We start from the raw sequence: 26095 nt of genomic DNA, 5'->3' as shown, positions 1-26095 counted from the left end.
TCAGACAGTAGTACAGTACTACTACAGTAGTTAGTTCAGACAGTAGTACAGTACTACAGTAGTTAGTTCAGACAGTAGTACAGTACTACAGTAGTACAGTATTATAGTAGTCAGTTCAGACAGTAGTACAGTACTACAGTAGTACAGTATTATAGTAGTCAGTTCAGACAGTAGTACAGTACTACTATAGTAGTCAGTTCAGACAGTAGTACAGTACTACAGTAGTTAGTTCAGACAGTAGTACAGTACTACTACAGTAGTTAGTTCAGACAGTAGTACAGTACTACTACAGTAGTTAGTTCAGACAGTAGTACAGTACTACAGTAGTTAGTTCAGACAGTAGTACAGTACTACAGTAGTACAGTATTATAGTAGTCAGTTCAGACAGTAGTACAGTACTACAGTAGTACAGTATTATAGTAGTCAGTTCAGACAGTAGTACAGTACTACTTTTTTATTTATTTTTTATTTTTCCGTTATTTTACCAGGTAAGTTGACTGAGAACACGTTCTCATTTGCAGCAATGACCTGGGGAATAGTTACAGGGGAGAGGAGGGGGATGAATGAGCCAATTGTAAACTGGGGATCATTAGGTGACCGTGATGGTTGAGGGCCAGATTGGGAATTTAGCCAGGACACCGGGGTTAACACCCCTACTCTTACGATAAGTGCCATGGGATCTTTAATGACCTCAGAGAGTCAGGACACCCGTTTAACGTCCCATCCGAAAGACAGCACCCTACACAGAGCAGTGTCCCCAATCACTGCCCTGGGGCATTGGGATCTTTGTTTAGACCAGAGGAAAGAGTGCCTCCTACTGGCCCTCCAACACCACTTCCAGCAGCACCTGGTCTCCCATCCAGGGACTGACCAGGACAGTACTACAGTAGTACAGTACTACAGTAGTTAGTTCAGACAGTAGTACAGTACTACTATAGTAGTTAGTTCAGACAGTAGTACAGTACTATAGTAGTCAGTTCAGACAGTGGTACAGTACTATAGTAGTCAGTTCAGACAGTAGTACAGTACTATAGTAGTCAGTTCAGACAGTAGTACAGTACTACTACAGTAGTTAGTTCAGACAGTAGTACAGTACTACAGTAGTTAGTTCAGACAGTAGTACAGTACTACAGTAGTTAGTTCAGACAGTAGTACAGTACTACTACAGTAGTTAGTTCAGACAGTAGTACAGTACTAAAGTAGTTAGTTCAGACAGTAGTACAGTACTACAGTAGTTAGTTCAGACAGTAGTACAGTACTACTACAGTAGTTAGTTCAGACAGTAGTACAGTACTACAGTAGTTAGTTCAGACAGTAGTACAGTACTACTACAGTAGTTAGTTCAGACAGTAGTACAGTACTACTACAGTAGTTAGTTCAGACAGTAGTACAGTACTACAGTAGTTAGTTCAGACAGTAGTACAGTACTACAGTAGTACAGTATTATAGTAGTCAGTTCAGACAGTAGTACAGTATTATAGTAGTCAGTTCAGACAGTAGTACAGTACTACAGTAGTTAGTTCAGACAGTAGTACAGTACTACAGTAGTTAGTTCAGACAGTAGTACAGTACTACAGTAGTTAGTTCAGACAGTAGTACAGTACTACTACAGTAGTTAGTTCAGACAGTAGTACAGTACTACTACAGTAGTTAGTTCAGACAGTAGTACAGTACTACAGTAGTTAGTTCAGACAGTAGTACAGTACTACAGTAGTCAGTTCAGACAGTAGTACAGTACTACAGTAGTTAGTTCAGACAGTAGTACAGTACTATAGTAGTCAGTTCAGACAGTAGTACAGTACTATAGTAGTCAGTTCAGACAGTAGTACAGTACTACAGTAGTTAGTTCAGACAGTAGTACAGTACTACAGTAGTTAGTTCAGACAGTAGTACAGTACTACAGTAGTTAGTTCAGACAGTAGTACAGTACTACAGTAGTTAGTTCAGACAGTAGTACAGTACTACTACAGTAGTTAGTTCAGACAGTAGTACAGTACTACTACAGTAGTTAGTTCAGACAGTAGTACAGTACTACAGTAGTTAGTTCAGACAGTAGTACAGTACTACAGTAGTTAGTTCAGACAGTAGTACAGTACTACAGTAGTTAGTTCAGACAGTAGTACAGTACTACAGTAGTTAGTTCAGACAGTAGTACAGTACTACAGTAGTTAGTTCAGACAGTAGTACAGTACTACAGTAGTTAGTTCAGACAGTAGTACAGTACTACATTAGTTAGTTCAGACAGTAGTACAGTACTACAGTAGTTAGTTCAGACTGTAGTACAGTACTACAGTAGTTAGTTCAGACAGTAGGACAGTACTACATTAGTTAGTTCAGACTGTAGTACAGTACTACAGTAGTTAGTTCAGACTGTAGTACAGTACTACTATAGTAGTCAGTTCAGACAGTAGTATAGTACTACTACAGTAGTTAGTTCAGACTGTAGTACAGTACTACAGTAGTTAGTTCAGACAGTAGTACAGTACTACAGTAGTTAGTTCAGACAGTAGTACAGTACTACTACAGTAGTTAGTTCAGACTGTAGTACAGTACTACTACAGTAGTTAGTTCAGACAGTAGTACAGTACTACTACAGTAGTCAGTTCAGACAGTAGTATAGTACTACTACAGTAGTTAGTTCAGACAGTAGTACAGTACTACAGTAGTTAGTTCAGACAGTAGTACAGTACTACTACAGTAGTTAGTTCAGACAGTAGTACAGTACTACAGTAGTTAGTTCAGACAGTAGTATAGTACTACTACAGTAGTTAGTTCAGACAGTACTACTACAGTAGTTAGTTCAGACAGTAGTACAGTACTACAGTAGTCAGTTCAGACTGTAGTACAGTACTACAGTAGTTAGTTCAGACAGTAGTACAGTACTACTACAGTAGTTAGTTCAGACAGTAGAACAGTACTACTACAGTAGTCAGTTCAGACAGTAGTACAGTACTACTACAGTAGTTAATTCAAACAGTAGTACTGTATTACTACAGTAGTCAGTTCAGACAGTAGTACAGTACTACTACAGTAGTTGGTACAGACAGTAGTAGTTAGTTCAGACAGTAGTACAGTACTACTACAGTAGTTAGTTCAGACAGTAGTACAGTACTACTACAGTAGTTCAGAGTATTATCAGTGACTCTACCAATTTGATGATTACCAATCACTCTCCTACCCAAGTTTAGTTACATTTATGTAAGTTATATTATATAGTTTACATACATGTATACAATACTGTATATCAGTTTTGTACACTTTGTATATACTGTAAGTTTATACATTATATTATATGTCAAATTTAAGCATACACAAGGCCTCAAATCTATTGGATAAACACATTTTTCAGCAAATTAAAATTTGCAGATATGTTACTGTAGGCTGTGCTATTCAAATCAACCTGGCATAAGTGTTTGTTGGACAAAACATGGCATATAAGGTTTTTTTCTTCCTTTCAACTTTTTCAATAACAGATTGGCATACAGAGTGTCAACTGTGTCATTTTCCTGCTTTTTTCCTAACTAAATATCCGTAAAAGCTAGTTAAGTTAAATTTCCTAACTTTTTTTTCTTTCTTCATTGCTTATCATACTTTTATCCCCCTAGAATCTGAATATGATAACATTTACATAATTTCAGATTTTGTTCTAACTTTTACTATAATGTAGTATTCTGACTTGTTCTATCCATCAACTATTGTATCAAGAGAAATAAACAATTTTTTTTTGGAAATTTTCTATTCTATTCTTTTTCATTACATTTTTTCTAGAATTTTCAGATTTTACGGATATATTTGAAGCAAAAATAGACGCCCTGCTCTCTCTCTCTTTGCCTATCTTTGTTTTAGTCTCTTCTTCTGTCTCCTATCTTCTCCTTAGGCCATGTTTGCGAGCTACGTCCCTGAAATCATAGAGTTAATAGGAAACCGCAAGAAATATGGTGGTTCCTATAGTGCTGTTAATGGGAGAAAGTAAGTATTACTGGGAGGCTCTACTGCCTCTGCCGCAGTAGAATCGTCCTCTGCATGCCCTTTTCTTTCTCTGTTCCATGCATGTAGGCCATGTTTGCTCGCTACGTGCCAGAAATTGCTGCTCTCATCCTTAATCGGAAGAAATACGGAGGGAGTTATAACTCGACCCGAGGCAGAAAGTAAGTCAAACAAATAAACAAACAAAAAAATGATTCTAAAAGGTGTGGTTTTGGTGTGACTTCTCAAATTGCCCCCCTCTCCTAAAGAGGAGTACCAGTAATTATTCTAAAAATGTTTTATATTAAAAAGTTTAGACCTTTTAAAAATATATTTTTTAAAGTCACACAGGTGACTGGAGAGTTTGGCCATGAAAAGCTTACGCTGTTGCTTTGTACCGGTATTTGTGTGCTAGCCGTCATCGTGTCAAAAGCATTATTTGCTATATTATTTGCTATATGCTTGAACGTTTTACTCATTTATTTACTAGAATGTTTACATGTTTGTGTCTGTGTTTTGTGTTTGCCGGTCATATGCATCTTACCACCCACCACAATGCATGTATTATAATTTTTTATTATTTTTTGAGGGGCACGTAAAGTCACTACTGATTCCAACTAGAGTTGTAGTCATTTTATATAGCATTTCTAAAATTCATGAATATATTGAATTTTTAACATTATATGTTCTATCTTAATGACAGAGATGATGTCATTGAAAATACTTCACAATTAAAAAAAAAAAAAAAACAGTGACTAGTGTCTTAAGTGTCCTAGGAAACAGACTTACAAAACGGGACTAACCATCAATTAAATAATTAGCTAATCTAAATCTAATTTATTCCCAGATTATTTCAAATGAATGTTAATAAAGTGGTCTAGCTACCTACCTTTTGTGTCTTTTTCATGTCCACATACGCTCTTGCATGTTCCTCGCTTGCTTCCAGTTTGTCTTTTATCTCCTTGTTTTTTGGTCTGGTACCACCAGTTAATTTGATTTCCCAAGCCCTGCTACATTCCTGGCCTTAATCTGCAGTCAGACCTACACCCGAAGGGGCCAAATACTACCTTGAGATGTGTGCTCATAACTCAAATTTCCATGCAAATCTCCCATTGACATCAATCAATGAATGATTATATGGAGAAATTCAAGTTACACACGTGTTTCTCAAAGTACAGTAGTATTCTGCCCTTAATCCCTGGATGCCTCATCCCTCTGAACAAACTTCTCTTGGCTCGTTTAATACAATTTTTTTGTTGTTTAATTTGTTGTGGATAATTTTTTGGGACTTTCTTTTAGTCAAGTCTCTATAGCCAGCGTCTGATATGGTAATTAATAAAAAAAATTGTCAAGTCTCTATAGCCAGCGTCTGTTTTGGTAATTTATATATTTTTTTAGTCAAGTCTCTATAGCCAGCATCTGATATTATAATTCATATTTTTTTTTAGTCAAGTCTCTATAGCCAGTGTCTGTTTTGGTAATATATTCTCTTCTCCTTTCTTCTGCATTCTGAAGGATGTGTATTTCTGTTTCATGTGATTCATATTCTTATCTCTCAGTCCTACTGTCCTAGTATATTCCCCTTTTTCATACCTTTTCATATACAAATATGAATAGAATTTATCTGTGATATTCACATAAAGACCCAATTCTATAACGTCAACAAGCTACAATATGATAAATAAGAAATGTAATAAGATACACAATGTTCGATTTATTTCAAAATCGTGTGCAGGTATGTGAGAAGTTGTTAGTATAAATGACTTACGTCTACATCTTCAAACCAATACGTTTGGTACCATATGTGATGGAAGTGACCATTGCAATAACAGCTTAAAGAAATGCCCTTCTTAACCCCATCCTGAGTTTTATCTCACGATGAATAGTTTATCTCACAATCCTGCAGGTACTATCCTGTAGCAGGGATACTGTCTGATTGAAAGTTACCCCCCCTGTGGAGACAACATGAATCTTACTAAAGATAAGCTCTTTCCTGGATTGTAGAATGTAGCAATCGCATCATAATCTCCAACAAAGGAAATTGTCATTATTTTTAATCTGTTAGTGGAAAGCCAGAATGCTCTCTGCTCTGTGATTTTTTTTATCCTGACCTGTCCTTCAGGCCTTACATAGGACGGACTGTACAGTCTAAAGGGCTTTAGTGCTGTCAACTGTTCACATAACAATGGACTCCTGTTCATCAAAGAACATGTACTGTAGATACCAGGGAGAATGATGTGTTGTTTGGTAAATTAACAGTGGGCTGGCTGTGTGTGTTGTCTACACGGAAACCCACTTTTTCAGGTCTTTAAAAAAAAAATTGTGTCAGATCCAACGTATGATTTAAATTTTATTTTCAGAGTCAAGAAAGAACGTGAAACATCCTCCAGCAGTCTATCAACATCTTTATTTTGGCTGCAGCTTTTAGCAAACCATAGTTTAAATCTTATGACTATTCCTGGATCTTATTCCCTATAGGCACATCGTGGTCTGTGGTCATATTACCCTTGAAAGTGTGTCCAACTTCCTAAAAGACTTCCTACACAAGGACAGGGATGATGTCAATGTAGAAATTGTTTTTCTCCATAAGTAAGTGTACCATGTTTTTTCCTTACACTTTTACGTGCCAGTTTCCCGGACCCAGATTAAACCTAGTCCTGGACTAAAAACCATAAAAACCAATTGAAAGTCCATTGAAAGTGTGTTTTATTCCAGGACTATAGGTTTAATCTGAGTCTGGGAAAATGGCCCCAAGACTCATAACAATACTGAGTGTTTCAGAGAAGGAAAGGTGATAGCAGCTCCCAAAAATGACCTCAACAACCTTTTGGGAGCTGCTACCACCTTTCCTTGTTTTGGAATACTCAGACTCTACAATGACTATATCCTGATAAGAACCCAGATCCATGGAAACTGTGGAAACCATGGAAACCGTTGGTAGAGTCAACCCGTTGCGTCATTAGAATAAATTACACTTCAATTACTACACAATGAATTGCAATTTGACTTGCTGAGGAAGAGACCTCACTCAGACCCCTAACATTAACACAGGTCTCCTGTCTGTCTCAGTACACAACCTAATCTTGAGATGGAGGCCTTGGTTAACATTAACACACTCTACTTTCTATCCCAGTATTTCCCCTAATCTTGAGCTGGAAGCCTTGTTTAAACGGCACTTCACCCAGGTGGAGTTCTACCAGGGATCTGTTCTCAACCCACACGACCTGGCCAGAGTCAAGGTAACCGGCCTGTTTCAATGAATATGAACCTACCTGACTCATTCCTTACAGCTGCTAGCAGAGCAAACGGCCTCAACAGTGCATCTCCAACCAACTCTTCAAGAACTATACCAGGTCCTTATTGTATAAGTCAATTTGGTCACTCTTACACTACGGTTACCTTTATGAAGAGTTACACTACAGTTACCTTTATAAAGAGTTACAAAATCGGTTCCTTTTATGAAGAGTTACAAATCGGTTACTTTTATAACAGCCAGGTAAATCATTGAGATTGATAAAGGGTAAATAAATAGGATAAATACGACAAGAACATAGTACTTTGTTAGAAGTTAGAAATGAACGCTCTGTGACGTATGATAGCTACTGTTCATAGCTCTGACTGAATGTAGTTGTGATCTCGTTGATTCTGCTGTGGTGTCTTCAGAGGGAGCACCAGGGTGGTTGGTATCTGTCTAATGTCCTGAGTCTCTCTGCTTCCCAAATGGCTCCCTATTCCCCTTACATTTGACCAGAGCCTTATGGCCCATTGGATGCCATTTGGGACTCAGAATCTGTCTGTATAGAGTCAGTTCTTAAACTAGTCTCTCTGTCATCCCTCAGATAGATTCAGGTCTTAATCTAGTGTCTCTGTCATCCCTCAGATAGATTCAGGTCTTAATCTAGTCTCTCTGTCATCACTCAGATAGATTCAGGTCTTAATCTAGTCTCTCTGTCATCCCTCAGATAGATTCAGGTCTTAATCTAGTCTCTCTGTCATCACTCAGATAGATTCAGGTCTTAATCTAGTCTCTCTGTCATCACTCAGATAGATTCAGGTCTTAATCTAGTCTCTCTGTCATCCCTCAGATAGTCAGGTCTTATTTAGTCTCTCTGTCATCCCTCAGAAAGCCAGGTTTTATCTCTCTGTCATCCCTCACATAGATTCATTTCTTAATCTAGTCTCTCTGTCATCCCTCAGATAGATTCAGGTCTTAATCTAGTCTCTCTGTCATCCCTCAGATAGTCAGGTCTTATCTAGTCTCTCTGTCATCCCTCAGATAGTCAGGTCTTATCTAGTCTCTCTTTTTTACCACTCAGATTCAGGTCTTAATCTAGTCTCTCTGTCATCCCTCAGATAGTCAGGTCTTATCTAGTCTCTCTGTCATCCCTCAGATAGTCAGGTCTTATCTAGTCTCTCTGTCATCCCTCAGATAGATTCAGGTCTTAATCTAGTCTCTCTGTCATCCCTCAGATAGTCAGGTCTTATCTAGTCTCTCTGTCATCCCTCAGATAGAGTCAGGTCTTATCTAGTCTCTCTGTCACCCCTCAGATAGTCAGGTCTTATCCAGTCTCTCTGTCATCCCTCAGATAGATTCAGGTCTTAATCTAGTCTCTCTGTCATCCCTCAGATAGTCAGGTCTTATCTAGTCTCTCTGTCATCCTTCAGATAGTCAGGTCTAATCTAGTCTCTCTGTCATCCATCAGATAGTCAGGTCTTATCTAGTCGCTCTGTCATCCCTCAAATAGGCAGGTCTAATCTAGTCTCTCTGTCATCCCTCAGATAGTCAGGTCTTATCTAGTCTCTCTGTCATCCCTCAGATAGTCAGGTTTTATCTAGTCTCTCTGTCCTCCCTCAGATAGTCAGGTCTTATCTAGTCTCTCTGTCATCCCTCAGATAGATTCAGGTCTTATCTAGTCTCTCTGTCATCCCTCAGATAGTCAGGTCTAATCTCTCTGTCATCCCTCAGATAGTCAGGTCTTATCTAGTCTCTCTGTCATCCCTCTGATAGTCAGGTCTTATCTAGTCTCTCTGTCAACACTCAGATAGATTCAGGTCTTAATCTAGTCTCTCTGTCATCCCTCAGATAGTCAGGTCTTATCTAGTCTCTCTGTCATCCCTCAAATAGTCAGGTCTAATCTAGTCTCTCTGTCATCCCTCAGATAGTCAGGTCTTATCTAGTCTCTCTGTCATCCCTCAGATAGTCAGGTCTTATCTAGTCTCTCTGTCATCCCTCAGATAGTCAGGTCTTATCTATTCGCTCTGTCATCCCTCAAATAGGCAGGTCTAATCTAGTCTCTCTGTCATCCCTCAGATAGTCAGGTCTTATCTAGTCTCTCTGTCATCCCTCAGATAGTCAGGTTTTATCTAGTCTCTCTGTCATCCCTCAGATAGTCAGGTCTTATCTAGTCTCTCTGTCATCCCTCAGATAGATTCAGGTCTTATCTAGTCTCTCTGTCATCCCTCAGATAGTCAGGTCTAATCTCTCTGTCATCCCTCAGATAGTCAGGTCTTATCTAGTCTCTCTGTCATCCCTCTCATAGTCAGGTTTTATCTAGTCTCTCTGTCAACACTCAGATAGATTCAGGTCTTAATCTAGTCTCTCTGTCATCCCTCAGATAGTCAGGTCTTATCTAGTCTCTCTGTCATCCCTCAGATAGTCAGGTCTTATCTAGTCTCTCTGTCATCCCTCAGATAGATTCAGGTCTTAATCTAGTCTTTCTGTCATCCCTCAGATAGTCAGGTTTTATCTAGTCTCTCTGTCACCACTCAGATAGTCAGGTCTTATTTAGTCTCTCTGTCATCCCTCAGAGAGATTCCGGTCTTAATCTAGTCTCTCTGTCATCCCTCAGATAGTCAGGTCTTATCTAGTCTCTGTGTCATCCCTCAGATAGTCAGGTCTTATCTAGTCTCTCTGTGATCCCTCAGATAGTCAGGTCTTATCTCTCTGTCATCCCTCAGATAGATTCAGGTCTAATCTCTCTGTCATCCCTCAGATAGTCAGGTCTTATCTAGTCTCTCTGTCATCCCTCAGATAGATTCAGGTCTTAATCTAGTCTCTCTGTCATCCCTCAGATAGTCAGGTCTTATCTAGTCTCTCTGCCACCACTCAGATAGTCAGGTCTTATTTAGTCTCTCTGTCATCCCTCAGATAGATTCAGGTCTTATTTAGTCTCTCTGTCATCCCTCAGATAGATTCAGGTCTTAATCTAGTCTCTCTGTCATCCCTCAGATAGTCAGGTCTTATCTAGTCTCTCTGTCATCCCTCAGATAGTCAGGTCTTATCTAGTCTCTCTGTCATCCCTCAGATAGTCAGGTCTTATCTAGTCTCTGTCAACCCTCAGATAGTCAGGTCTTATCTAGTCTCTCTGTCATCCCTCAGATAGTCAGGTCTTATCTAGTCTCTCTGTCATCCCTCAGATAGTCAGGTCTTATCTAGTCTCTCTGTCATCCCTCAGATAGTCAGGTCTTATCTAGTCTCTCTGTCATCCCTCAGATAGTCAGGTCTTATCTCTCTGTCATCCCTCAGATAGATTCAGGTCTAATCTCTCTGTCATCCCTCAGATAGTCAGGTCTTATCTTATCTCTCTGTCATCCCTCAGATAGTCAGGTCTTATCTCTCTGTCATCCCTCAGATAATCAGGTCTTATCTTATCTCTCTGTCATCCCTCAGATAGTCAGGTCTTATCTCTCTGTCATCCCTCAGATAGTCAGGTCTTATCTAGTCTCTCTGTGATCCCTCAGATAGTCAGGTCTTAATCTAGTCACTCTGTCATCCCTCAGATAGTCAGGTCTTATCTAGTCTCTCTGTCATCCCTCAGATAGTCAGGTCTTATCTAGTCTCTCTGTAATCCCTCAGATAGATTCAGGTCTTATCTCTGTCATCCCTCAGATAGTCAGGTCTTATCTAGTCTCTCTGTCACCACTCAGATAGTCAGGTCTTATCTAGTCTCTCTGTCATCCCTCAGATAGTCAGGTCTTATCTAGTCTCTCTTTTTTACCACTCAGATTCAGGTCTTAATCTAGTCTCTCTGTCATCCCTCAGATAGTCAGGTCTTATCTAGTCTCTCTGTCATCCCTCAGATAGTCAGGTCTTATCTAGTCTCTCTGTCATCCCTCAGATAGATTCCGGTCTTAATCTAGTCTCTCTGTCATCCCTCAGATAGTCAGGTCTTATCTAGTCTCTGTGTCATCCCTCAGATAGTCAGGTCTTATCTAGTCTCTCTGTGATCCCTCAGATAGTCAGGTCTTATCTCTCTGTCATCCCTCAGATAGATTCAGGTCTAGTCTCTCTGTCACCCCTCAGATAGTCAGGTCTTATCCAGTCTCTCTGTCATCCCTCAGATAGATTCAGGTCTTAATCTAGTCTCTCTGTCATCCCTCAGATAGTCAGGTCTTATCTAGTCTCTCTGTCATCCTTCAGATAGTCAGGTCTAATCTAGTCTCTCTGTCATCCCTCAGATAGTCAGGTCTTATCTAGTCGCTCTGTCATCCCTCAAATAGGCAGGTCTAATCTAGTCTCTCTGTCATCCCTCAGATAGTCAGGTCTTATCTAGTCTCTCTGTCATCCCTCAGATAGTCAGGTTTTATCTAGTCTCTCTGTCCTCCCTCAGATAGTCAGGTCTTATCTAGTCTCTCTGTCATCCCTCAGATAGATTCAGGTCTTATCTAGTCTCTCTGTCATCCCTCAGATAGTCAGGTCTAATCTCTCTGTCATCCCTCAGATAGTCAGGTCTTATCTAGTCTCTCTGTCATCCCTCAAATAGTCAGGTCTAATCTAGTCTCTCTGTCATCCCTCAGATAGTCAGGTCTTATCTAGTCTCTCTGTCATCCCTCAGATAGTCAGGTCTTATCTAGTCTCTCTGTCATCCCTCAGATAGTCAGGTCTTATCTATTCGCTCTGTCATCCCTCAAATAGGCAGGTCTAATCTAGTCTCTCTGTCATCCCTCAGATAGTCAGGTCTTATCTAGTCTCTCTGTCATCCCTCAGATAGTCAGGTTTTATCTAGTCTCTCTGTCATCCCTCAGATAGTCAGGTCTTATCTAGTCTCTCTGTCATCCCTCAGATAGATTCAGGTCTTATCTAGTCTCTCTGTCATCCCTCAGATAGTCAGGTCTAATCTCTCTGTCATCCCTCAGATAGTCAGGTCTTATCTAGTCTCTCTGTCATCCCTCTCATAGTCAGGTTTTATCTAGTCTCTCTGTCAACACTCAGATAGATTCAGGTCTTAATCTAGTCTCTCTGTCATCCCTCAGATAGTCAGGTCTTATCTAGTCTCTCTGTCATCCCTCAGATAGTCAGGTCTTATCTAGTCTCTCTGTCATCCCTCAGATAGATTCAGGTCTTAATCTAGTCTTTCTGTCATCCCTCAGATAGTCAGGTTTTATCTAGTCTCTCTGTCACCACTCAGATAGTCAGGTCTTATTTAGTCTCTCTGTCATCCCTCAGAGAGATTCCGGTCTTAATCTAGTCTCTCTGTCATCCCTCAGATAGTCAGGTCTTATCTAGTCTCTGTGTCATCCCTCAGATAGTCAGGTCTTATCTAGTCTCTCTGTGATCCCTCAGATAGTCAGGTCTTATCTCTCTGTCATCCCTCAGATAGATTCAGGTCTAATCTCTCTGTCATCCCTCAGATAGTCAGGTCTTATCTAGTCTCTCTGTCATCCCTCAGATAGATTCAGGTCTTAATCTAGTCTCTCTGTCATCCCTCAGATAGTCAGGTCTTATCTAGTCTCTCTGCCACCACTCAGATAGTCAGGTCTTATTTAGTCTCTCTGTCATCCCTCAGATAGATTCAGGTCTTATTTAGTCTCTCTGTCATCCCTCAGATAGATTCAGGTCTTAATCTAGTCTCTCTGTCATCCCTCAGATAGTCAGGTCTTATCTAGTCTCTCTGTCATCCCTCAGATAGTCAGGTCTTATCTAGTCTCTCTGTCATCCCTCAGATAGTCAGGTCTTATCTAGTCTCTGTCAACCCTCAGATAGTCAGGTCTTATCTAGTCTCTCTGTCATCCCTCAGATAGTCAGGTCTTATCTAGTCTCTCTGTCATCCCTCAGATAGTCAGGTCTTATCTAGTCTCTCTGTCATCCCTCAGATAGTCAGGTCTTATCTAGTCTCTCTGTCATCCCTCAGATAGTCAGGTCTTATCTCTCTGTCATCCCTCAGATAGATTCAGGTCTAATCTCTCTGTCATCCCTCAGATAGTCAGGTCTTATCTTATCTCTCTGTCATCCCTCAGATAGTCAGGTCTTATCCCTCTGTCATCCCTCAGATAATCAGGTCTTATCTTATCTCTCTGTCATCCCTCAGATAGTCAGGTCTTATCTCTCTGTCATCCCTCAGATAGTCAGGTCTTATCTAGTCTCTCTGTGATCCCTCAGATAGTCAGGTCTTAATCTAGTCACTCTGTCATCCCTCAGATAGTCAGGTCTTATCTAGTCTCTCTGTCATCCCTCAGATAGTCAGGTCTTATCTAGTCTCTCTGTAATCCCTCAGATAGATTCAGGTCTTATCTCTGTCATCCCTCAGATAGTCAGGTCTTATCTAGTCTCTCTGTCATCCCTCAGATAGATTCAGGTCTTAATCTAGTCTTTCTGTCATCCCTCAGATAGTCAGGTTTTATCTAGTCTCTCTGTCACCACTCAGATAGTCAGGTCTTATTTAGTCTCTCTGTCATCCCTCAGAGAGATTCCGGTCTTAATCTAGTCTCTCTGTCATCCCTCAGATAGTCAGGTCTTATCTAGTCTCTGTGTCATCCCTCAGATAGTCAGGTCTTATCTAGTCTCTCTGTGATCCCTCAGATAGTCAGGTCTTATCTCTCTGTCATCCCTCAGATAGATTCAGGTCTAATCTCTCTGTCATCCCTCAGATAGTCAGGTCTTATCTAGTCTCTCTGTCATCCCTCAGATAGATTCAGGTCTTAATCTAGTCTCTCTGTCATCCCTCAGATAGTCAGGTCTTATCTAGTCTCTCTGCCACCACTCAGATAGTCAGGTCTTATTTAGTCTCTCTGTCATCCCTCAGATAGATTCAGGTCTTATTTAGTCTCTCTGTCATCCCTCAGATAGATTCAGGTCTTAATCTAGTCTCTCTGTCATCCCTCAGATAGTCAGGTCTTATCTAGTCTCTCTGTCATCCCTCAGATAGTCAGGTCTTATCTAGTCTCTCTGTCATCCCTCAGATAGTCAGGTCTTATCTAGTCTCTGTCAACCCTCAGATAGTCAGGTCTTATCTAGTCTCTCTGTCATCCCTCAGATAGTCAGGTCTTATCTAGTCTCTCTGTCATCCCTCAGATAGTCAGGTCTTATCTAGTCTCTCTGTCATCCCTCAGATAGTCAGGTCTTATCTAGTCTCTCTGTCATCCCTCAGATAGTCAGGTCTTATCTCTCTGTCATCCCTCAGATAGATTCAGGTCTAATCTCTCTGTCATCCCTCAGATAGTCAGGTCTTATCTTATCTCTCTGTCATCCCTCAGATAGTCAGGTCTTATCCCTCTGTCATCCCTCAGATAATCAGGTCTTATCTTATCTCTCTGTCATCCCTCAGATAGTCAGGTCTTATCTCTCTGTCATCCCTCAGATAGTCAGGTCTTATCTAGTCTCTCTGTGATCCCTCAGATAGTCAGGTCTTAATCTAGTCACTCTGTCATCCCTCAGATAGTCAGGTCTTATCTAGTCTCTCTGTCATCCCTCAGATAGTCAGGTCTTATCTAGTCTCTCTGTAATCCCTCAGATAGATTCAGGTCTTATCTCTGTCATCCCTCAGATAGTCAGGTCTTATCTAGTCTCTCTGTCACCACTCAGATAGTCAGGTCTTATCTAGTCTCTCTGTCATCCCTCAGATAGTCAGGTCTTATCTAGTCTCTCTTTTTTACCACTCAGATTCAGGTCTTAATCTAGTCTCTCTGTCATCCTTCAGATAGTCAGGTCTTATCTAGTCTCTCTGTCATCCCTCAGATAGATTCCGGTCTTAATCTAGTCTCTCTGTCATCCCTCAGATAGTCAGGTCTTATCTAGTCTCTGTGTCATCCCTCAGATAGTCAGGTCTTATCTAGTCTCTCTGTGATCCCTCAGATAGTCAGGTCTTATCTCTCTGTCATCCCTCAGATAGATTCAGGTCTAATCTCTCTGTCATCCCTCAGATAGTCAGGTCTTATCTAGTCTCTCTGTCATCCCTCAGATAGATTCAGGTCTTAATCTAGTCTCTCTGTCATCCCTCAGATAGTCAGGTCTTATCTAGTCTCTCTGCCACCACTCAGATAGTCAGGTCTTATTTAGTCTCTCTGTCATCCCTCAGATAGATTCAGGTCTTATTTAGTCTCTCTGTCATCCCTCAGATAGATTCAGGTCTTAATCTAGTCTCTCTGTCATCCCTCAGATAGTCAGGTCTTATCTAGTCTCTCTGTCATCCCTCAGATAGTCAGGTCTTATCTAGTCTCTCTGTCATCCCTCAGATAGTCAGGTCTTATCTAGTCTCTGTCAACCCTCAGATAGTCAGGTCTTATCTAGTCTCTCTGTCATCCCTCAGATAGTCAGGTCTTATCTAGTCTCTCTGTCATCCCTCAGATAGTCAGGTCTTATCTAGTCTCTCTGTCATCCCTCAGATAGTCAGGTCTTATCTAGTCTCTCTGTCATCCCTCAGATAGTCAGGTCTTATCTAGTCTCTGTCAACCCTCAGATAGTCAGGTCTTATCTAGTCTCTCTGTCATCCCTCAGATAGTCAGGTCTTATCTAGTCTCTCTGTCATCCCTCAGATAGTCAGGTCTTATCTAGTCTCTCTGTCATCCCTCAGATAGTCAGGTCTTATCTAGTCTCTCTGTAATCCCTCAGATAGATTCAGGTCTTATCTCTGTCATCCCTCAGATAGTCAGGTCTTATCTAGTCTCTCTGTCACCACTCAGATAGTCAGGTCTTATCTAGTCTCTCTGTCATCCCTCAGATAGTCAGGTCTTATCTAGTCTCTCTTTTTTACCACTCAGATTCAGGTCTTAATCTAGTCTCTCTGTCATCCCTCAGATAGTCAGGTCTTATCTAGTCTCTCTGTCATCCCTCAGATAGTCAGGTCTTATCTAGTCTCTCTGTCATCCCTCAGATAGTCAGGTCTTATCTAGTCTCTCTGCCACCACTCAGATAGTCAGGTCTTATCTAGTCTCTCTGTGATCCCTCAGATAGTCAGGTCTTATCTCTCTGTCATCCCTCAGATAGATTCAGGTCTAATCTCTCTGTCATCCCTCAGATAGTCAGGTCTTATCTAGTCTCTCTGTCATCCCTCAGATAGATTCAGGTCTTAATCTAGTCTCTCTGTCATCCCTCAGATAGTCAGGTCTTATCTAGTCTCTCTGCCACCACTCAGATAGTCAGGTCTTATTTAGTCTCTCTGTCATCCCTCAGATAGATTCAGGTCTTATTTAGTCTCTCTGTCATCCCTCAGATAGATTCAGGTCTTAATCTAGTCTCTCTGTCATCCCTCAGATAGTCAGGTCTTATCTAGTCTCTCTGTCATCCCTCAGATAGTCAGGTCTTAATCTAGTCTCTCTGTCATCCCTCAGATAGTCAGGTCTTATCTAGTCTCTCTGTCATCCCTCAGATAGTCAGGTCTTATCTAGTCTCTCTGTCATCCCTCAGATAGTCAGGTCTTATCTAGTCTCTGTCAACCCTCAGATAGTCAGGTCTTATCTAGTCTCTCTGTCATCCCTCAGATAGTCAGGTCTTATCTAGTCTCTCTGTCATCCCTCAGATAGTCAGGTCTTATCTAGTCTCTCTGTCATCCCTCAGATAGTCAGGTCTTATCTAGTCTCTCTGTCATCCCTCAGATAGTCAGGTCTTATCTCTCTGTCATCCCTCAGATAGATTCAGGTCTAATCTCTCTGTCATCCCTCAGATAGTCAGGTCTTATCTTATCTCTCTGTCATCCCTCAGATAGTCAGGTCTTATCTCTCTGTCATCCCTCAGATAATCAGGTCTTATCTTATCTCTCTGTCATCCCTCAGATAGTCAGGTCTTATCTCTCTGTCATCCCTCAGATAGTCAGGTCTTATCTAGTCTCTCTGTGATCCCTCAGATAGTCAGGTCTTAATCTAGTCACTCTGTCATCCCTCAGATAGTCAGGTCTTATCTAGTCTCTCTGTCATCCCTCAGATAGTCAGGTCTTATCTAGTCTCTCTGTAATCCCTCAGATAGATTCAGGTCTTATCTCTGTCATCCCTCAGATAGTCAGGTCTTATCTAGTCTCTCTGTCACCACTCAGATAGTCAGGTCTTATCTAGTCTCTCTGTCATCCCTCAGATAGTCAGGTCTTATCTAGTCTCTCTTTTTTACCACTCAGATTCAGGTCTTAATCTAGTCTCTCTGTCATCCTTCAGATAGTCAGGTCTTATCTAGTCTCTCTGTCATCCCTCAGATAGTCAGGTCTTATCTAGTCTCTCTGTCATCCCTCAGATAGATTCCGGTCTTAATCTAGTCTCTCTGTCATCCCTCAGATAGTCAGGTCTTATCTAGTCTCTGTGTCATCCCTCAGATAGTCAGGTCTTATCTAGTCTCTCTGTGATCCCTCAGATAGTCAGGTCTTATCTCTCTGTCATCCCTCAGATAGATTCAGGTCTAATCTCTCTGTCATCCCTCAGATAGTCAGGTCTTATCTAGTCTCTCTGTCATCCCTCAGATAGATTCAGGTCTTAATCTAGTCTCTCTGTCATCCCTCAGATAGTCAGGTCTTATCTAGTCTCTCTGCCACCACTCAGATAGTCAGGTCTTATTTAGTCTCTCTGTCATCCCTCAGATAGATTCAGGTCTTATTTAGTCTCTCTGTCATCCCTCAGATAGATTCAGGTCTTAATCTAGTCTCTCTGTCATCCCTCAGATAGTCAGGTCTTATCTAGTCTCTCTGTCATCCCTCAGATAGTCAGGTCTTATCTAGTCTCTCTGTCATCCCTCAGATAGTCAGGTCTTATCTAGTCTCTGTCAACCCTCAGATAGTCAGGTCTTATCTAGTCTCTCTGTCATCCCTCAGATAGTCAGGTCTTATCTAGTCTCTCTGTCATCCCTCAGATAGTCAGGTCTTATCTAGTCTCTCTGTCATCCCTCAGATAGTCAGGTCTTATCTAGTCTCTCTGTCATCCCTCAGATAGTCAGGTCTTATCTAGTCTCTGTCAACCCTCAGATAGTCAGGTCTTATCTAGTCTCTCTGTCATCCCTCAGATAGTCAGGTCTTATCTAGTCTCTCTGTCATCCCTCAGATAGTCAGGTCTTATCTAGTCTCTCTGTCATCCCTCAGATAGTCAGGTCTTATCTAGTCTCTCTGTAATCCCTCAGATAGATTCAGGTCTTATCTCTGTCATCCCTCAGATAGTCAGGTCTTATCTAGTCTCTCTGTCACCACTCAGATAGTCAGGTCTTATCTAGTCTCTCTGTCATCCCTCAGATAGTCAGGTCTTATCTAGTCTCTCTTTTTTACCACTCAGATTCAGGTCTTAATCTAGTCTCTCTGTCATCCCTCAGATAGTCAGGTCTTATCTAGTCTCTCTGTCATCCCTCAGATAGTCAGGTCTTATCTAGTCTCTCTGTCATCCCTCAGATAGATTCAGGTCTTAATCTAGTCTCTCTGTCATCCCTCAGATAGTCAGGTCTTATCTAGTCTCTCTGTCATCCCTCAGATAGAGTCAGGTCTTATCTAGTCTCTCTGTCACCCCTCAGATAGTCAGGTCTTATCCAGTCTCTCTGTCATCCCTCAGATAGATTCAGGTCTTAATCTAGTCTCTCTGTCATCCCTCAGATAGTCAGGTCTTATCTAGTCTCTCTGTCACCACACAGATAGTCAGGTCTTATTTAGTCTCTCTGTCATCCCTCAGATAGATTCAGGTCTTAATATAGTCTCTCTGTCATCCCTCAGATAGTCAGGTCTTATCTAGTCTCTCTGTCATCCCTCAGAAAGATTCAGGTCTTAATCTAGTCTCTCTGTCATCCCTCAGATAGTCAGGTCTTATCTAGTCTCTCTGCCACCACTCAGATAGTCAGGTCTTATTTAGTCTCTCTGTCATCCCTCAGATAGATTCAGGTCTTATTTAGTCTCTCTGTCATCCCTCAGATAGATTCAGGTCTTTATCTAGTCTCTCTGTCATCCCTCAGATAGTCAGGTCTTATCTAGTCTCTCTGTCATCCCTCAGATAGTCAGGTCTTATCTAGTCTCTCTGTCATCCCTCAGATAGTCAGGTCTTATCTAGTCTCTCTGTCATCCCTCAGATAGTCAGGTCTTATCTAGTCTCTCTGTCATCCATCAGATAGTCAGGTCTTATCTAGTCTCTCTGTCATCCCTCAGATAGTCAGGTCTTATCTAGTCTATCTGTCATCCCTCAGATAGTCAGGGCTTATCTAGTCTCTCTGTCATCCCTCAGATAGTCAGGTCTTATCTAGTCTCTCTGTCATCCCACAGATAGTCAGGTCTTATCTCTCTGTCATCCCTCAGATAGATTCAGGTCTAATCTCTCTGTCATCCCTCAGATAGTCAGGTCTTATCTTATCTCTCTGTCATCCCTCAGATAGATAGTCAGGTCTTATCTCTCTGTCCTCCCTCAGATAGAGTCAGCAGATGCCTGTTTGATCCTAGCTAATAAATACTGTGCAGACCCTGATGCTGAGGATGCTTCCAACATCATGAGGTACAGAGACAACTTTATCAACCTATTGTGTTGTACAAATATACATTGCAAAGAAATTGTTGATTTACAAAACATATTACATTTACTATCCTATTGAAACATGACTAGAGGAATAAAATTATGCTTGAGAGCATGTGAATACAGTTGAAGTGGGACGTTTACATACACCGTAGCCAAATAAATTTAAACTCAGTTTTTCACAATTCCTGACATTTAATCCTAGTAAATATCTTAGGTCAGTTAGGATCGCCACTTTATTTTAAGAATGTGAAATGTCAGAATAATAGCAGAGAGTATTATTTATTTCAGCTTGTATTTCTTTCAGCACATTCCCAGTGGGTCAGATGTTTACATACTCTCAATTAGTATTTGGTAGCATTGCCTTTAAATTGTTTAACTTGGGTCAAACGTTTCGGGTAGCCTTCCACAAGCTTTCCACAACAAGTTGGGTGAATTTTGGCCCATTTCTCCTGACAGAGCTGGTGTAACTGAGTCAGGTTTGTAGGCCTCCTTGCTCGCACACGCTTTTTCAGTTTTTCCCACACATTTTCTATAGGATTGAGTTCAGGGCTTTGTGATGGCCACTCCAATACCTTGACTTTGTTGTCCTTAAGCCATTTTGCCACAACTTTGGAAGTATGCTTGGGGTCATTGTCCATTTGGAAGACCCATTTGCGACCAAGCTTTAACTTCCTGACTGATGTTTTGAGATGTTGCTTCAATATATCCACGTAATTTTCCTGCCTCATGATGCCATCTATTTTGTGAAGTGCACCAGTCCCTCCTTCAGCAAAGCACCCCCACAACATGATGCTGCCACCCCTGTGCTTCACGGTTGGGATGGTGTTCTTCGGCTTGCAAGCCTCCCCCTTTTTCCTCCAAACATAACATGGTCATTATGGCCAAACAGTTCTATTTTTGTTTCATCAGACCAGAGGACATTTCTCCAGAAAGTACGGTCTTTGTCCCCATGTGCAGTTGCAAACTGTAGTCTGGCTTTTTTATGGCGGTTTTGGAGCAGTGGCTTCTTCCTTGCTGAGCGGCCTTTCAGGTTATGTTGACATTGGACTCATTTTACTATGGATATAGATACTTTTGAACCTGTTTCCTCCAGCATCTTCACAAGGTCCTTTGCTGTTGTTCTGGGATTGATTTTCACTGTCTCTCTACGAGACAGAATGCGTCTCCTTCCTGAGCGGTATGACGGCTGCATGGTCCCATGGTGTTTATACTTGCATACTATTGTTTGTACAGATGAACGTCATACCTTCAGGTATTTGGAAATTGCTCCCAAGGATGAACCAGACTTGTGGAGGTCTACAATTTTTTTCTGAAAGTCTTGGCTTATTTCTTTTGATTTTCCCATGATGTCAAGCAAAGAGGCACTGAGTTTCAAGGTAGTTCTTGAAATACATCCACAGGTACACCTCCAATTGACTCAAATAATGTCAATTAGCCTAACAGAAGCTTCTAAAGCCATGACATAATTTTCTGGAATTTTCCAAGCTGTTTAAAGGCACAGTCAACTTAGTGTATGTAAACTTCTGACCCACTGGAATCTGTCTGTAAACAATTGTTGGAAAAATGACGTGTATCATGCACAAAGTAGATGTCCTAACCGACTTGCCAAAACTATAGTTTGTTAACAAGAAATTTGTGGAGTGGTTGAAAAACGAGTTTTAATGACTCCAACCTAAGTGTATGTAAATTTACGACTTCAGCTCTATGTATTCTCGAGTAATGCATTGATAATAGATAATGTACCAAAAAGAATTGACTGTTATAACTGACTGCCATACAATATGCCAATGTCAACTCTCAAGTTCCCTAAGCAAGAAAACTGTGTTACTACCGAGTCCAAGATTCTGTAGACGGGTTCTTACATTGTTTCTTCTAACAATACCTCAGGGTGATATCCATCAAGAACTACCACCCGAAGATCAGAATCATTACCCAGATGTTGCAGTACCACAACAAGGTGTGTACAGTACAACCCCTTCAGAGTGCTACTTATTACACCGTGTCAATAAACTCCAGCGGAGGCAGGCTGAGAACATGAGTTCTCTACTGCTGTTCTTCCTGCACCTCAATTATATATTTTAGGGTTGTAAAATTCAGGTAACTTTCACAAAATTCCCAGGTTTTTCCAGATTCCCGGAATCAGAATGGATTGAAAGGACATTCGGAATCCTCCAACCAGGATTGCTACAAAACCTGGGAATTTTGGGACAATTACCAACATTTTGGAACCCTAATGTTTTTCCTGCGTGTCCCCAGGCCCATCTTTTGAACATTCCCAGTTGGAACTGGAAGGAGGGTGATGATGCCATTTGCCTTGCTGAGCTGAAGCTGGGCTTCATCGCACAGAGCTGTCTGGCTCAGGGCCTCTCCACCATGCTGGCCAACCTCTTCTCCATGAGGTCCTTTATCAAGGTACATGTTGGGGAGACCTAAACAGACTGTAATCATTAGGTCGCTGGTTCAAATCCGTCTCGAATGACCAGGAAGAGCTGGAGATTATTCCACTTTTCCACAGGCTTTTGTACAGCATTGTTCTTCATCCTTTGGTCACACTTTGTCTGTAGGTGCCTAGGTCTTAGTGAAGACTAATGAAGGGAATTTTCAGACTATTCCATATTCTGCCTGTATTTGTAATTTCAGAATACTTGTTTTATCTTTAAGATAACACCGTAGATGTACCTACACTTACAGGGTTATTTGCTTTATGGTCACTTTGTTAACTTTTTGTGCGAGTTAAATAAAATATGTTCTTGATAACGTACTGTACCTTTGCAAGCCATGTTTATCCGTTATTGTTTCAGATTGAAGAGGACACGTGGCAGAAGTATTACCTGGAAGGAGTAGCCAATGAAATGTATACTGAGTACCTGTCTAGTGCCTTTGTGGGCTTATCCTTCCCCACCATTTGTGAGTAAGTATGACACTGTTTTCTGAAGTACCTACTATATCAATTATATTCAATCACCATCACCCACCCACCCACCCACCCACCCACCCACCCACCCACCCACCCACCCACCCACCCACCCACCCACCCACCCACCCCTCTCTCTCTGTCTGTCTGTCTGTCTGTCTGTCTGTCTGTCTGTCTGTCTGTCTGTCTGTCTGTCTGTCTGTCTGTCTGTCTGTCTGTCTGTCTGTCTGTCTGTCTGTCTGTCTGTCTCTCTGTCTGTCTGTCTGTCTCTCTGTCTGTCTCTCTGTCTGTCTCTCTCTCTGTCTGTCTCTCTGTCTCTCTGTCTCTCTGTCCCATTGATTGTTTAATAATATTGATGTTTTTGAATGCTCCTCTCCAGACTCTGCTATGTGAAGCTAAAGCTGCTACTGATCGCTATCGAGTACAAGTCTGATATACGGGAAAGCAGGTACAGTTCAAATCAAATGTGTTTATAAAGCCCTTTTTACATCAGCTGATGTCATAAAGTCCTATACAGAAACCCAGCCTAAAACCCCAAACAGCAAGCATTGCATATGTAGAAGCACGGTGGCTAGGAAAAACTCCCTAGAAAGGCAGGAACCTAGAAAGAAACCTAGAGAGGAACCAGGCTCTGAGGGGTGGCCAGTCCTCTTCTGGCTGTGCCGGGTGGAGATTATAACAGGATGTACATGGCTATTATTAAGTCCAGATCGTTCTCCAAGATGTTCAAAAGTTCATAGATAATCACACCTCAGTGGTCAGCACCTCAGTGGTCAGTGCCTCAGTGGTCAGCGCCTCAGTGGTCAGCGCCTCAGTGGTCAGCGCCTCAGTGGTCAGCGCCTCAGTGGTCAGCGCCTCAGTGGTCAGCACCTCAGTGGTCAGCAAGGACAAGGACATCCCGGCCGGCCAAACCCAGACGACGCTGGGCCAATTGTGCGCCGCCTCGTGGGTTTTCATCTAGGATTTTGCCTGTGCTTAGCTCCATCCCGTTTCTTTTTATCCTGAAAAACTCCCCAGTATTGCCGATGTCAAGCATACCCATACCATGATGCAGCCACCACCAGGCTTGAACATAAGGAGGCAGTTACACAGTGATGTGTAGTTGTTGTTTATCAGTACTTTTACAGTCTTGTCTCATCGTTGCAACTCCCGTACGGACTCGGGAGAGGCTAAGGTCTTGTCTCATCGTTGCAACTCCCGTACGGACTCGGGAGAGGCTAAGGTCTTGTCTCATCGTTGCAACTCCCGTACGGACTCGGGAGAGGCTAAGGTCTTGTCTCATCGTTGCAACTCCCGTACGGACTCGGGAGAGGCTAAGGTCTTGTCTCATCGTTGCAACTCCCGTACGGACTCGGGAGAGGCTAAGGTCTTGTCTCATCGTTGCAACTCCCGTACGGACTCGGGAGAGGCGAAGGTCAAGAGCCATGCGTTCTCTGAAACACGACATGGCCAAGCCGCACTGCTTCTTGACACACTGCTCGCTTAACCCGGAAGCCAGCCGCACCAATGTGTTGGAGGAAATACTATCCAACTGGCGACCGTGTCAGCGTGCATGCGCCCGGCAGGAGTCGCTAGAGAGCGATGGGACAAGGACATCCCGGCCAGCCAAACCCAGACGACGCTGGGACAATTGTGCGCCGCCTCATGGGTCTCCCGGTCACGGCCGGCTGCAACACAGCCCGGGATCGAACCCGCATCTGTAGTAACGCCTCTAGCACTACGATGACCGCTGCACCACTCGGGAGGCCCCTATGTTGGAATGGCCCCAAATTTAAGGCTTTGTATTTAGGCCAAAAAGGTGTATTCCTTTGCCGTGATTTTTGTTGTTGATGCAGTATTACTTTAGTACCTTGTTGCATACAAGATGCATGTTTTGGAATATTTTTATTCTGTATATTTGTATTCTTCTTTTCACTCTGTCATTTAGGTCATTATTGTGGAGTCACTACAATGTTGTTGATCCATCCTCAGTTTTCTCTCATCACAGCCTTTGAACTCTGTAGCTGTTTTAAAATCACCAATGGCCTCATGGTGACGTCACTAAGCAGTTTCCTTCCTGTCCTGCAGCTCAGGTCAGAAGGACGCCTGCATCTTTGATGTGTCTGGGTGGTTTAATACATCATCCACAACATGATTATTAACTTGACCATGCTTTAAGAGATATTCAATGTCTGATTGGTTATTGTTACCCGTCTACCAATCACTGCCCTTCTTTATGAGGCGTTCGAAAGCTCCCTGGTATTTGTGGTTGAATCTGTTCTTCAATTCAATACAATGAAATTCAATACTTGACTGAGGGACAGGGCCCTTACAGATGTAGGGTTAGTCATTCATAAATCATGTCTACCCCTATTATTTAAAACAGAGTCAATCCCCAACACAAAACAAGCCACCTATATATGATTCTCAATCAGGGACAACGATTGACAGCTGCCTCTGATTGAGAACCATATTAGGCTGGACACAGAAACAGACGAACTAGACACACAACATAGAATTCCCACCCAGCTCACGTCCTGACCAACACTAAACAAGCAAAACACATAAGAACTCTGGTCAGGACGTTACAGTACCCCCCTCCTGAGGTGCGGACTCCGAACGCACCCCTAAAATTCAAGAGGAGGGTCTGGGTGGGCATCTGTCCGCGGTGGCGGCTCCGGCGCCGGACGAGGACACCACTCCACCACTGTCTTTGTCCCCCTCCTTAGCGTCCTTTGAGTGGCGACCCTCGCCCACGACCTTGGCCTAAGAATCCTCCCCAAGGCCCCCACATGATTTAGGAGGTAGCTCAGGACAGAGAGGTAGCTCAGGACAGAGAGGTAGCTCAGGACAGAGAGGTAGCTCAGGACAGAGAGGTAGCTCAGGACGAATGGCAGCTCAGGACGAATGGCAGCTCAGGACGAATGGCAGCTCCGGACTGAGTGGCAGCTCCGGACTGAGTGGCAGCTCCGGACTGAGTGGCAGCTCCGGACTGAGTGGCAGCTCATGACTGAGGGGCAGCTCATGACTGTAGGGCAGCTCATGACTGTAGGGCAGCTCATGACTGTAGGGCAGCTCATGACTGGAGGGCAGCTCATGACTGGAGGGCAGCTCATGACTGGAGGGCAGCTCATGACTGGAGGGCAGCTCATGACTGGCGGGCAGCTCATGACTGGCGGGCAGCTCATGACTGGCGGGCAGCTCATGACTGGAGGGCAGCTCATGACTGGCGGGCAGCTCATGACTGGCGGGCGGCTCTGGCAGTTCCTGACTGGCTGGCGGCTCTGGCAGCTCCTGACTGGCTGGCGGCTCTGGCAGCTCCTGACTGGCTGGCGGCTCTGGCAGCTCCTGACTGGCTGGCGGCTCTGGCAGCTCCTGACTGGCTGGCGGCTCTGGCAGCTCCTGACTGGCTGGCGTCTCTGGCAGCTCCTGACTGGCTGGCGGCTCTGGCAGCTCCTGACTGACGGACGGCTCTAGCGGCTCCTGACTGACGGACGGCTCTAATGGCTCGGGACAGACGGGCGGCTCTGAAGGCTCGTGGCAGACGGATGGCTCAGAGGGCGC

At 42.7% G+C, this 26095-nt stretch overlaps 1 protein-coding gene across 1 annotated transcript in view; it reads left to right on the top strand.

Moving 5' to 3' along the window:
* Window positions 1–26095, top strand: part of LOC120029580 (calcium-activated potassium channel subunit alpha-1-like) — a 108848-nt gene that overhangs the window by 23565 nt on the left and 59188 nt on the right. Inside the window, exons 6-13 of the mRNA XM_038974855.1 lie at window positions 3878–3969; window positions 6445–6555; window positions 7100–7205; window positions 19535–19617; window positions 21526–21595; window positions 21895–22050; window positions 22440–22549; window positions 22932–23000. Coding sequence (XP_038830783.1) covers window positions 3878–3969; window positions 6445–6555; window positions 7100–7205; window positions 19535–19617; window positions 21526–21595; window positions 21895–22050; window positions 22440–22549; window positions 22932–23000 — 797 coding nt within the window. The remainder of the gene's footprint in view (window positions 1–3877; window positions 3970–6444; window positions 6556–7099; window positions 7206–19534; window positions 19618–21525; window positions 21596–21894; window positions 22051–22439; window positions 22550–22931; window positions 23001–26095) is intronic.

The sequence above is a fragment of the Salvelinus namaycush genome, chromosome 35 (genome assembly GCF_016432855.1).
Source record: "Salvelinus namaycush isolate Seneca chromosome 35, SaNama_1.0, whole genome shotgun sequence".
Classification (NCBI taxonomy): domain Eukaryota; kingdom Metazoa; phylum Chordata; class Actinopteri; order Salmoniformes; family Salmonidae; genus Salvelinus; species Salvelinus namaycush.
This window is presented reverse-complemented; position numbering and strand designations above follow the sequence as displayed.